This window comes from Bombus pascuorum, chromosome 9 (assembly GCF_905332965.1).
Source record: "Bombus pascuorum chromosome 9, iyBomPasc1.1, whole genome shotgun sequence".
Lineage (NCBI taxonomy): Eukaryota > Metazoa > Arthropoda > Insecta > Hymenoptera > Apidae > Bombus > Bombus pascuorum.
Genome location: NC_083496.1, coordinates 6,628,571 through 6,641,455, shown reverse-complemented (window position 1 = coordinate 6,641,455; position 12,885 = coordinate 6,628,571). Strand labels below are relative to the sequence as shown.

Here is a 12,885-nt window from a genome sequence, read left to right as displayed (position 1 = left end):
TATATAGAGAGCATTACACTTTGAGTACTTTACAAACATTTCCGTATTATGTGCATTCTGTGCAATTTCGCGGTTTCACACTTCCGATAAACGCATAAAAATCCACAGTCTAATAATGAGTCATGACAAAGCAAAGCTCGAATATATTATAATATAACATAGTACGATAAGATTTACAATTATTTGATAAGCTAAATAGATTATTAAGTGGAATGACTGCAACATAGACGAGGATATAAAGGTAAAGGAAAGCCAAGCAACCGTGCGCTTACGTAAACAAAGATTGTAGCAGACTACGAGCCTCGTTAGAATAAACAATATACAATACGATACGAATTTGAATAAATTTCGAAAGCATTTGAAATTCCAAAGATATTCGTCGTAATAACTTTCCGCGTTGAGGCATAATTCTTTTCGTAAATTTTAATATCTTAATTATAATAAGTGCAAGTATCCAAAAAAAAACCTGCAAGAAAGCTATTAAATAATCCTTTAAACTGAAATGCAATCTTACTTTCTAGAAATTCTAATTTGAATAAATTTCGCGATATCTAAGATCCTAATAAGACTTTCTCAAAAAAAAGCTAGCGAAACTCTGCAGTAAATTATCCGTAAGGAGACCAGATATGTTGTCACGGATGAATAAAAAGTGCTGGAAAGCGTTGATCAGCGTTACCAAACAAGGAAGCGGCTGGTTCTCACATTTCGATCCGCCTACAAGGATCACAAAGGTCTCACGGTGAGACTGAACAAGAATCCTCGAACGTTTAATTCTTTTAATTTCGCGAAACGATGATTTCTTCGTTAAAAAAAACGAAAAAAAATACCCAGCATCTATTTTCATTGCTTCTGTTTACAGGATTTTTTCACCGAGATGACGAAAATTACCGCGAACAAGCTAAGAAGCGGAAGCGCCTGCTGATCGATATATAGAACAAAGTTGTTCATTTTTAACAGCAGTTCGAGCAACGTAAAGACTTACCAAATACTGAGAAAGTTTAAAAATATTTAGTATACCTAAGTCAAACGAATTTAACAATTTTAATCAGTCTCTATTTTTTTATTGGGACATATCTTTCTCGATATGTTTGGAAAACATGTAACTCTAAATAGCGATACATACGTATCTATCGCTTAAAGAAAAGTAAGAAATTACACGTTATCAGAGTTTCCAGCAAGCAGACGAAAAGAATTCTTTGCAAGCTTCTTCATAAATCACGTGATTCACGAATATTTAATTAGCATTTCACTGAATGATAAATAATTCCAACCATTTCAAACGTCTCATCCGTAGTATTAAACGTAAAGTTAAAAGAAAGATTATATGTAAGATAATATTTTAAGCAAATGTCTCTCATTTGAAGTACTTAACAGCTACGACCATATAATTATATCTACTTTTAGTCTGAAACTTCTGGCAACTTTTAATTCTGTAACGTTCTAAAACATATGTTATAGTTCTTTAGACAAGACTACTCTTTCAAGGTTCTGGGATAAGTATCATGCGGTTCAATCGCAGCAGCTCGAAAGCTTACCAAAAAGGCATCGCTGTCTTCTACATTCCGTAGCCAGATCCTTTGAACAAAGTCTTTGTTCTTCGGTAATGCGACGTCGTCGCGTCGCTTGCCATTGGGAAAACTATCTCACGCACCCTCTAAACAGTCGTATCATCGCCGACACCTCATAGCACTCACAGCACGGCGACATGGAGTCGCCGGCTATCGACTTTCCAAACATTCACTCAAGCACCTACCGGGGTTTTTATCGAGCCCTCGGCCCAATTATAAATTACCGTAAAGTTAAATAGCAACGGGCGTACGTACAGGGTGCGGCCAAATAACATGTACAGGCACGAGGTGATTCCTTATGAAAAAATAAGAACGAAATATGGAATAAAATTTTCATTTGAGGTTTAGCTTTCGAAAAAATCGGGTTTGGAAATTCATCGAGTATACTTGAACATGCCACATGTTATTCGGTCACACCCTGTATGCGTCAATCGAATTTTACGTGCATGAGACTTATGATCCTTCAACCGAATGATATTAATGCTATTGTTTCAATTCTAATAGCGTCCACTAATACGTTAAAATTACAATTTTTATGAAATTGTTATTAAAAGATTCTATATTACTTTATTTCGATAAAAGGCAACATCGAAGAAAAATATGCGTATTGATGGAGCAGTGAAACGTTGAACTGCGAAAGGTATACGCATGTATAGTGTTGCTACTATTTTCAGGCGTTGTGTATTCGTGCGATGATATTACTTTTACCTCGGGCTACCTGGCCCATTTTCTAAAAACGAATTTACAGTATATCATACAACAAATAAACCGAAGAACGGAAATGGAAACTGAATGCACAATATAAAACAAAACGCGTTGAAGTCGGAAAAGTTGGCGAATGTATATAATCTGAGTGCATGATCTTGATATTTCTAACAATGAAGAAAAGCGATAATAATGGTTACCACGTTTAATTACGAGAGGGTTAGCTCGATAAAGAGAAAAAAAAGAAGTAAAATAATAAGAGGTATTTTAAGAATTCATGCTATCACCATTTATCTCTGCATCCGTCGTTCAACGTTCTAATTAACCTTACAAGACGTTCATTTAAATTCTTCGCAGTTACTATGAATATCATGCTCCGTTATATAATCGTAAATGTTTCCACGTTTCTTTTTTTTCTCTCTTTCTAAAAAGCTTCTCGTCGACAAATTCGCTGTATCTACGTCGTTGACCACACCTCGTCGATCGATTTTAAACATATTTTTTTCTTCATGGACGTACACGTATCATGAAGCGGAGAGAAAAATTTCTAATTTTTAAAAACGGGAAACTTCAACAAAGGAAATCGATCAATTTCTATTAGCGCTTCATCTTGCTGTTATTGATACGCGCTTGAATCATTTCTTAATTAATACAATCGATAAAATCCATCGATCGTAAAATAGAAACGGAAAAACGCAACTTTCGAAAGCCTCTTTTTTCGTATAACGCCTGATCAAAAACTCATTAATACGAAATTATTGCGTCGACCGATCACCACCCACGTTCGTTAAACCGGTCATTGTTGAAGTAACGAGAGACTACAGTGTCTACAGACTATACATTCATCGGCAACAACGCGGCCAGGGAGACGGCGGCGCGACGTTACGCCCAGAGAACTTTATTTATTAAACCATTGCGATTTCTTGTAACATCCTGACTGCTTTGCAAAAGTAGGTACCCCGAACGTCATTCCGAACCTACGCGTTCACCATATCAATCCACGCAGAACCGAAAGGAAGTGCGAGATGCACGCAGACACGCGAAGCGTACGACTACACTAGCTCTTGTACGTTGAATACGTGATCACCCTGTTAATTAGTTGTGCAACGAGTCGACAACACCCAGAACATTGAAAATCTTCCGAAGCGTATAGAAAATTACACCGTGTCGATCTATGGGAACGCTTTAAAAGCGCCAGTTTACATGCAGTTCGTTTTCTCGAGAATGCAGAATGGACAAGCAACGCAAAGTGCCATTTTACGTTCACAACCGAAGGGCTCATACGCGACGAAGACGAAACTCCTGTCAGATTTCCTCGATTTATCGGATGACACAATCTGGTAATCAGAAGCAAAGCGAAATACGAAGAAACCGGTAAGGAAATAAAACTTGACTGGTTTTACAAGAATAATTACAAGCGTAAAATTTGTTGACTTGTTTCTCGCCATCGTTAAACGAGCAGAGTCGTTCTTGCGCTTCTGTCAGCGAAATACTTATTTTATTGGACTTTGCCAATGATAGCGTTTTTAGTCGTTGCTTTGCCGCATACCGAATCTTCGGGCTTCTAGACTGAATGTGGATAATTAACTCTATAAAATATCTCCCTTGCTGAGAAACCGGCGAGGATCCTTTGTTACCTTCGAGTAAAAGCAACCTTAAAGAAGCAAAAAATCTCGTTTGCCCTAACGCCGGTAGCAGAACATAAATCGACAATGCCGCATCGCTAAAAATGACACCATTCGCGATCATTACTGTTCAGACACCGTGACCATTTCACGGTTTGAGAGCGAAATCTTGTCCTTGACACTATTGTCCTTCGTCACTGCGGTCATACGACGAGCAGTTCTAGTAAACAAGTGAGAATAACGAAATTATATACACTGCATCCGAAATGTGTTCCTTAACTCAAAACACGTCACATACTGGCATTAACACGCGGTTACAATCTCGCTCATAAATCTAATTATGGTAGCTTGTGACCTCGAACAGTACATTGAACTAGAAACTCTTCCTACGAAGAGTTATTAAGATTATTGGAGTGTAATTTATCTTAATTCTATCGAAGCATACTTTATATTGGTTGTTAGAGCAATTTTACACTGTAATATTCATTATTTAACAGATAAGAACAAATTGCTCTGTGTAAAGTGTGATACGTAAGTTTCTCTAAAGTATCGAAGAAATTGAAACAATAAAATTCGATATCAGAGATGGAATGCTGTGTAACAAAGATTTATACCTTCGTATCATTATAATTTCCAAATGTCTAAAAATGACAAATGCTATTCAACAACGATAACACCTCTGCAACAAACAAATGGAACAATAAAATTGAATAATGAGTGTAGATTAACGTGTTTGTAATTCTTGAATCATATAGTACCGTAGAAAATTAACAAAATTTATCGAGTGAATCTTTCACAACTTCGTCAATACGTTCAGTTTTATACCGAACGAAAAACACGATTGGAAAAGCACAAACTTATTTTTACGATCTCGATCTACGAGCTGACCTTTTCCACGCGTGAACTACTACGTCTCCCGGCGCGGCGATTGCCAATGAATCGCGGAAACATCGTAATAGTTCCAGATTTTTTTTTCATCGATCAACGATAAACGTGGACCGTGTAACGGATATACATTTACCCGATAACCTGTGCAAACGAAGTTGGTTCGGCAAACAACTACCAGATACAACCGATATCGCGAAATTTCCTTCGAAACTATCTCGTATGGCAATCGTTATTAATTTTCTACACGGCCTAGTTTTCTCTTAAATCGAGCAAGTAACACTAGACAACATGCATAAATAAACGCGTTAAATATACGCCGTTAGATTAGTCAACAATCTTGCAAATTAATGGCGAAGATTTCGAACCGTGTTCATTATATGAAACCTGATTTCGATATCCTGCTCGCGTTTAATTTATTTCTTTACACGAGTTATATCGTGCAGATAAAATCATTGACGAAAGATACCGCTTTACAGGAAACGTATACGGTGGTCTGAAAGAAAGGCTGAATAATTCCATGTAAAATCAAAATCATTGTAGATAAAAGGTTTGCTAGAAACGTACGTCCTACTTTTGATACTTTTTAAACGCGAGTTTAATATGCAGCGATTCTCCTGTCCAACTGAGAAGCGGTAATCCTCGAGCGATCAATTTGAGGCAAACTTTTATAATTTGCTTAATATCATCCTCCACCTAAAGGCTCCAACTCAACGTGATAAAACCTACGTAGCTACGTACTTCATACTTTCACGTTGCAATCACGGCCAAAAATTTCGCGTTCGAGCGTTGATAAAGCGAAGATAAAAGATAAGTTTTCCAAAAGATCGTTCGATAAGAAACACTATCGCGAACAAGGGAAGATTAATAACCGCTGTAATCCGGTAGTCTACGTTGTGTCTAGCGTGATACTATAGATAGAGAATCTCGTAACTTACGTAAATGGTGGTTACGGTCGCGTTTCTAACCATATCTCTGACGTCGTCTATTTCCCGTCTAGATGTTCCAGGCGCCGTGGTGGGCGCCAGCATCACTTCGCTAGCCATCCTAGAAACTGTTGTTTGTTTCGAGAACGTCACCGGAAATACCACTGTGCACAATATGACATCGACACTTTCCAAAAACTCATCGAACCACGGCGATGATTTACGAACGTTGATTACGAAATCACTAAATTCCGACACTTTCAACCTCGAATTATTTAAAAACCCGCCGTTCCATAGCGAACCGCGATTCTTTCTTCTTTCACGTAGAAAATCATCAATTGTACGTAAACTATTAATTACACGTACAAAACGATATTACTAGTTTCTGATTTCTTCGTGAAATATCTCCAAATGTATAATTTCTATTTAATAAATTTCCCATCGTGCATACATTTTTAATCAATTTTACACGTAGCAACTGCTTTTAGCGGCAAAAATTAGAAAAGGATGAAAATTCCACAGACGACAGTACAAAGTACTCTTTCGTATTCTGATTATTTCTGAATTTATTTCTGAATTTGTTCGTGTCGAAGGTCATCGGGGATCGAACACGACAGCGTAGAAAAGATTTATATAAAATATTGGTCTATAGAGATTCGTACTCATAATTTCCGTCGTAACAAAGTCCAGTGCATTCCTGCGATATAATCTCAGAGTGAATCAAATTTCACGTGGCAAGGAGCCAGAGACTGATCTTAACGCAGTCGTCGCTGCAAAACTGATTCAACCGTGGCGTCGCATAAAAGAACGATACTCGTTTGGTACATTGTCGTTCCTTCCCGCGTATATCTAGCACCGCTGCTATCCACGATTTACATTACAAAATACGGCGGAGAAACGGGCACAAGGGAAGCAAACACAGACAAAAATATAAAGATACTATCGATCCTGAAGCTTCTCTGAACGTGTCCTTTTTCCACTATATCGACCATACAGAATTCTGCTTGGTCAATTGCACGATATTGCGCGTCGCGCAATATCTTCGAATAGTCACGAGAATTGAATAAAAATCGAAACCGAACACTGGCACAGTTATAATAGAATCACTTTCGATCCATCAGCTTCTCTGAATATCCTCCGTTGCTACGCTTCGATTACACAAGATTCTCCTCTATCGACCGCACATTTTAGTAATCTTTGACGGCGGAAAAAATGATGTAAAAAAAGAACGAACTTGGAACTTTTAACGAAGCCACGTTAAACTCTACTCGACGTAAACGTCAATCGCTATTAAAATCAGGCTTCCATTCTAATTCTCCAACAAGCCGATAATTTCAAGCGTTGTATACACGATCCTGATGAACTGTGTTCATTTTCCCCGGGAAATCGTTAAATGTCTGTGGGGAAATCGACGGGCCGTTGATCAGCGTGGCGCACCGAGCTGCTAGAGAACGGAACTGACTGCGAATACCAGAAGTGTTCCGAGTTTGAAGCGAGACTAGAGGCGAAACGTGGCTTCATTCTCTTTCTCGGTGTATGCCAGCCAAGAGAGGACGAAAGAGAGCTCGTGTGTGTGTATGTGTGTGCGCGTGTGGAGAGAACTCCATGGTGGTGGCTGCGTGAGTCAGCTGGCGTGCTCCTCTAGGCCTCGTGCACTCGCACGAATATCGTTAGGTCTGCGGACGCTGGAAACCGGAGGGGGAAGGCGAATCATTGTGATTCATATATGTAGTAAGTCGACTGGCGGTAGGTTGCAGAAGAAGGCGTCTTTTCACAAGGGACGTGACTGGACGAGATGCTCTTCCTTTCGTACCAGTACCGCAGCAGAGTATAGCGAAGGACGCCAGGAAACGAGAAAATCGTTCTTAATCGAGAGACCGTAAATTACGGCCCGTAATGAACCGCGAGGGCAGCGGTTCGAGGAAAACTGCTGCGAACGAGTCTACTCTGAACGGACGATGAGAAATTTCTTCGCTCGATCGTATCGCGTAGAGTCGAAAGTGCGTGAATGTTAATTCGCCGTTTGCTTTTGTCGATGTCGAATCGTGAGAGAAAGCGGTACGATAAGATTGATTCTCAGTGGAATTTGTTTGACAAGTTGTTGCAGGGAAATTTAGGACGTAGGCGTTGTCCGGATTGCAAATTTTTCGTGCGTTTTTAAATGTGACGAGATACGCGACGTATGAAGATATGGAATTAACAGGGAGGAAATAATTTTTATGCATTTTCGGTGATTTACTTCGCCATGAAATAAAAGATAATACGCCGCATAATAATATTGTTCGTCTGTTGTATAATATTAACGTCATACATTTATAGTATGCAAAAGTAGCTTGTAACACACGTATGTAGAAGTACGTGATCTCGTTAAAAACCAAAATGGATAGACTTTAAAATTTCTGTAACTAACGTAAAGGAAGGAATTTCATTCCATCATCGGAACGGGATTTTTCCTTGAACGGGAAACGAGCATCCTCTCTTTAATAGCATAGCATGATATAAACGAGTATGAACACCGTATAGCTCTCAGTTAATAGAAATACATTTGTTATTCCCCCCTTTGCAAATCCATCGTTCCTTAAATAGTCGATAGAAATATACTTCCCAGCGGGAATCAAAGTTAGCAGAAAATAAGTGTTGCTTGCTGCGATTAGTTATACCTGTAGCTACCGAGTAACTCTGTATGCACTGCAATTAGTTATTCTGTTACCGAGAAACTCCGCAACCACTTTAATTAACTATTTCTCTGTCGAAATTCGGAAAACTTTGTAGCTGTGTTACCGGAAACCTAGTCGTTTAGTATTCCCAAAATACATGAAATTAAAAGCAACGTTACTTTGTGACGTTGCACGTTACTGAACGATGACCTTTCTCAACATCGTAAACTGAAATTTCGCCAATATGTTTTCTGAATAGAAATGCAAGGTAAAAGAGCCACGAAAGGAACGATCTTTCAACGTAATACAAACGAACAATGTTACAATTATGTTACACAAATTCACGGAATTAAGAAACGTAGCGGTGCTCGACAGCAAACCTTAAGCTAAATGTATTGTCCCGCTAGCAACTTTCTCTCAAGGGCGGTTAGCATCTTTTCTCAATCACTGACCTAGAGATTAACCAATTCACAGCGACGTCCATTTCCTTCACTTTTCTAACGAGAGTTTTCCTTTAAGAATCTTGGGATTTTTTTTAAGAATTTTAATCTTGTATCCTTAGACACACCTCATTGTAGTTTTCCTCTGCAGCATTCTCGTGACGTCTCGGAAATCAATCGGTAGTAGGTAGTTGGTAGTTGACTAGAGTTCCTTGACGCATCTTGAGCAATCATCATCCGAATCTGTACCGCAAGTGTAATCGCAAGCTCTACGTAAAGTGTACATCGAGAGTAATGTTAATAAATATACTGTTAATTATACTCTGGTCTTTGTTCAGCACCTATCACGACCTATCCACCTCAGAAATATACGTTGCATATTTTTCCTACAACGGTTTGATAACATTTTTGCGTTACGACTCTCAACTTCCTGCTATACACAGCGAAGAATTCTTTTGTGAAACGTACTAAACGCGTATTATAATAATAAAGTTACTTTCACACGAAGCTTAAACAGACAGTAGAGTTTGTAAACCACGCTATACTCCATGCTTCTATATTTCTTTGCGATAGAAAACTTCTGGTAGCTATTTTAACTCTTCGCAAACTTTTACTGCCAAAAGAATGTGTATGAAAAAGCATGGTGATCTCGTTTTTTGGAGAAGCTTACTACACGAGAATATTACAGAATTGCGTGCATCGGTTCCCTCTTGAGTACAAGCGTGAACGACTTATTTAATCCCATCACGTTTCTCTATAGCAGGGAACCTCGTCTGATGATTTACTGTCATGGAACACTGCTGAGTATTTGAACGTAAAATACATATGTACGTCGTTATCTGCTGAATCGCGATGAAGTTATACATACATACTAATTTCCATGTAAACGAATGATCTTATTCTCTCCTTCCCAAGGAAATACTTTAGAACGTAATAATAAGAATTTGATTCACAAATTATACTATTTAATTCATTTCATTTTCAATTACAGGAAATTTATACCAGCTTTTACGACAAGTGAGATTTTACAAATCTTTTTCCTTTCCTGACATTTCTAATTTTCTTACAGTTCCTTGATTCTATTACAGTGACGCGTGAAGATTTGTAATTAAAAAAACCTGGAAGTATTCTTCGCTCCTCTTTCTCTTCCTTCTATGATAAATTAAAATAGAAAATTTAGGGAAAATCCCTTCGACTCTAACAGAGCTTGACTATTTACTATGCACATATATACTTACTATTCGTCAAACTTTTTAATACAACATCAGCTAAAAGAGCAATGATAAATTTCCTATCGGATTTTGTATTTTAAACGAACGTATTTTCAAACGTAGTTTATTCGAGATTATTTTAATTACATCCGTTAATGTATCCAAAATTGTGTCAGTAAATTATTTCTAAAGTGCTCTTACGGAGTAGCGTTCTAAGGCGAGAAGTTCTTTCCTGAATCACGAACTACAAACGATTCGCTCTAGGTGAACGAAGATGCTAAAACATAATGGTGTCCATCACGCTTTTCTACAATTTTGTTTAACACGCGATGAACTTGATTATGAATATGAAATGAAAGTTAAAGAAGCTTGACTAGAATATGAGAGACCATTAAAAAACTAACGGATACATATTATTACCGTATAGTGTGCATGAACGATTAGATAAGTAGGTAAAACAGTGAATTATTGTTGACAATCGTTCCCACCCTTGACAATCGTATTGTATAATAGTCGTGATGACGATCGTCCATCATCCAATTAAAGAAAGGTCTAACATCAAACGTTAAGATTCTCCAATGAGTTCGTTATACAAGAGAATATTACTATGCCGTTAACGTTATTTATTAATAATTGAAAAAGGATTACCACTTGAGCAATTAAAGCAACTATTTATTCATTTCTCCCTCATTTTTCTATTCTTATTCTATTTTTTAAATCAATGTTTACGAAACTCGGTCTAAAAGCGTGATAGTTATTAAAACTATCGATTTTTGGGTTATAAATCAGAATAATATTGATTGACTATCATAGAAATTGTAATTTAATGAGCAAAATTACACTTTGCAAGAAATGAAAAATGTATATTTTCGATTGATAAAAAACGAATAAGAAATTACATCTAAATTAATGTTACAACCTACTGTATCCATAAAATATTAGAAATTCAATATGATTAATAAGATAGCAGACATTTCAACAAATTAACAGCTTATTTATCTGAACCAATTCTCAAATATTATCAGAAAATCTTGTTTGCTCTGAAAGCGTACATTGCCATAAATTTCGCATACGTACGTATATCTAATACCCTTAACTAAACGCTCGTTCAACTAACTGAGAAGGTTAAAGAACAAAGACTAAGGAAACAGTGTGTAGTTACAAGTTACGAGTAAAGAAACCTAACTAGCAATAAACTTCGCCGTGCTATGTTTGCCTATTGTTCTACTAGTGGCAACATTGTAGCTAACGTTATTACGTCTCATCCTATGATTGCTCTCATTAGTAATCTTATTATCATTCTTCGCAATTTAATAATGTAAATATGATAAATATCTAACAGTGCGATAAAAAGCACAGCAGAATATTGCAAGTACAGCTGCATCGTAAATGTACCTCGTTCAACGGAACAAAATACATGGAGATTTTCCTTGGCAATTTTACGACATGTTCTCGAAAAAGCAGGTTATTTTTGAGTCAGAATTTTAACACATCGCTGGCGATACCATTCATCGCTTCTACCATATACTATCGTTCATGAGCGCTTATCCGCTTACGCTTCCGCTAAAAAAGAGCTTCAGACTGTTTATTCTATGGGGAGGGAGGTTGGATCTTTTTAATGGAAAAAAATAAAATAGATATTTCAGCTTTGATATACACCACCCAACACTTTGGCAAATTTGTGATAATAGTACGTTAAGTCGTAGCTACCGAGCTTTTTCTACCTAATGGCGAATTGATGACTGAAAGCGGTACTTATCGCCTTCTTACAGAGCTATAAAATTACAAGTTGAAACTCTCTGAGGAAAATTAACAATAATAGCATACATTTAATCGTAACGCCTCGCGTTCGAAAAAGACTATATGAACGTAATATGAGCTGGAAAAAAAATATTCGCGTATCTATACTGCGTAGATTGGTATCTTCACGTTATCTAATGCAGGTGAATAAACTAAGTTGCGTTATCAAGTAAACTTTACACGTTTTGTAGGAGAAGCTAAATCAAGAAGCGTATCGAAAAGTAAACGCGCGTAATCAGGAAATTTTATATTACTACACGTTTATTTTTATTTTACGTTTTATTTTATTTATTGTTTTTATTGAAAGATGAATTACATCGTGCTCTATAGAATTTAACTCTTGATTCGTTTTATCGCACGCACGCATCATGTTTTCATTCATTTACAAATATATCCGAGTTAGTTTCTCCTTCTACTTTCGATATCGAAATGTTAATCCTCTGTGATGCTAATTTGAACTTTATTTTCATAAATATTGTTTTATTTACTTATCACCTCTATGATATTTTATTATTACCTCGTCGTAACAATACCGAACGGTTTATTTATAGCAACTATTGATTTCCAGTTCCCACGTCGCGATGACATAAACCTTACTAATCAACTATGATTTAATTCTCTTGGAAAATAATTATCCTTAAAATCGAAATATCCAATAATGTTCAGAACGTTTAAATTTTTTAGCAAAGTTAACAAAAACCGAGTATACCTCTGTTACGTCCGGTGACACTTTGCGTAGCCTGGAATCCATCCCTCGATCGAGGCAGGCATTCGCTACGTTAATATAATTAGCTGGACTGTAATAATCATAAAGAACTGTCGTAAAACTAAACATTTCGATGTGACCGTTAAGTGGTATAAAACACCTACAGGTCAAGATGTTCCTTATGGTTATTGCTCTACCAGATAAAAGTGAGGAAACATGGATTTTTCTATTTTTTCCGGAATTTTCACCCATAAACGACAGATGGTGGAGCAACCAACACCCAGCAAGAGTTTCCCTCTGCGACATCATCGCCGAACTTTACTGGATCTACGACTACAGATCAGTTAACATCTTTACACTGG

At 37.2% G+C, this 12,885-nt stretch overlaps 1 protein-coding gene across 26 annotated transcripts in view; it reads right to left on the bottom strand.

The window, feature by feature from the left end:
* LOC132910729 (patronin) overlaps window positions 1–12,885 on the bottom strand; it is an 84,709-nt gene that overhangs the window by 59,319 nt on the left and 12,505 nt on the right. Inside the window, exon 1 of one of the 26 annotated variants that reach the window (XM_060966653.1) lies at window positions 5,722–6,192. The exons of the other annotated variants lie outside the window; for them this stretch is intronic. Within the exon in view, the coding sequence (XP_060822636.1) occupies window positions 5,722–5,829 (108 nt within the window). The 5' untranslated portion in view covers window positions 5,830–6,192. Of the gene's footprint in view, window positions 1–5,721; window positions 6,193–12,885 lie in introns of those variants that run through there. 26 annotated transcript variants of the gene reach the window in all.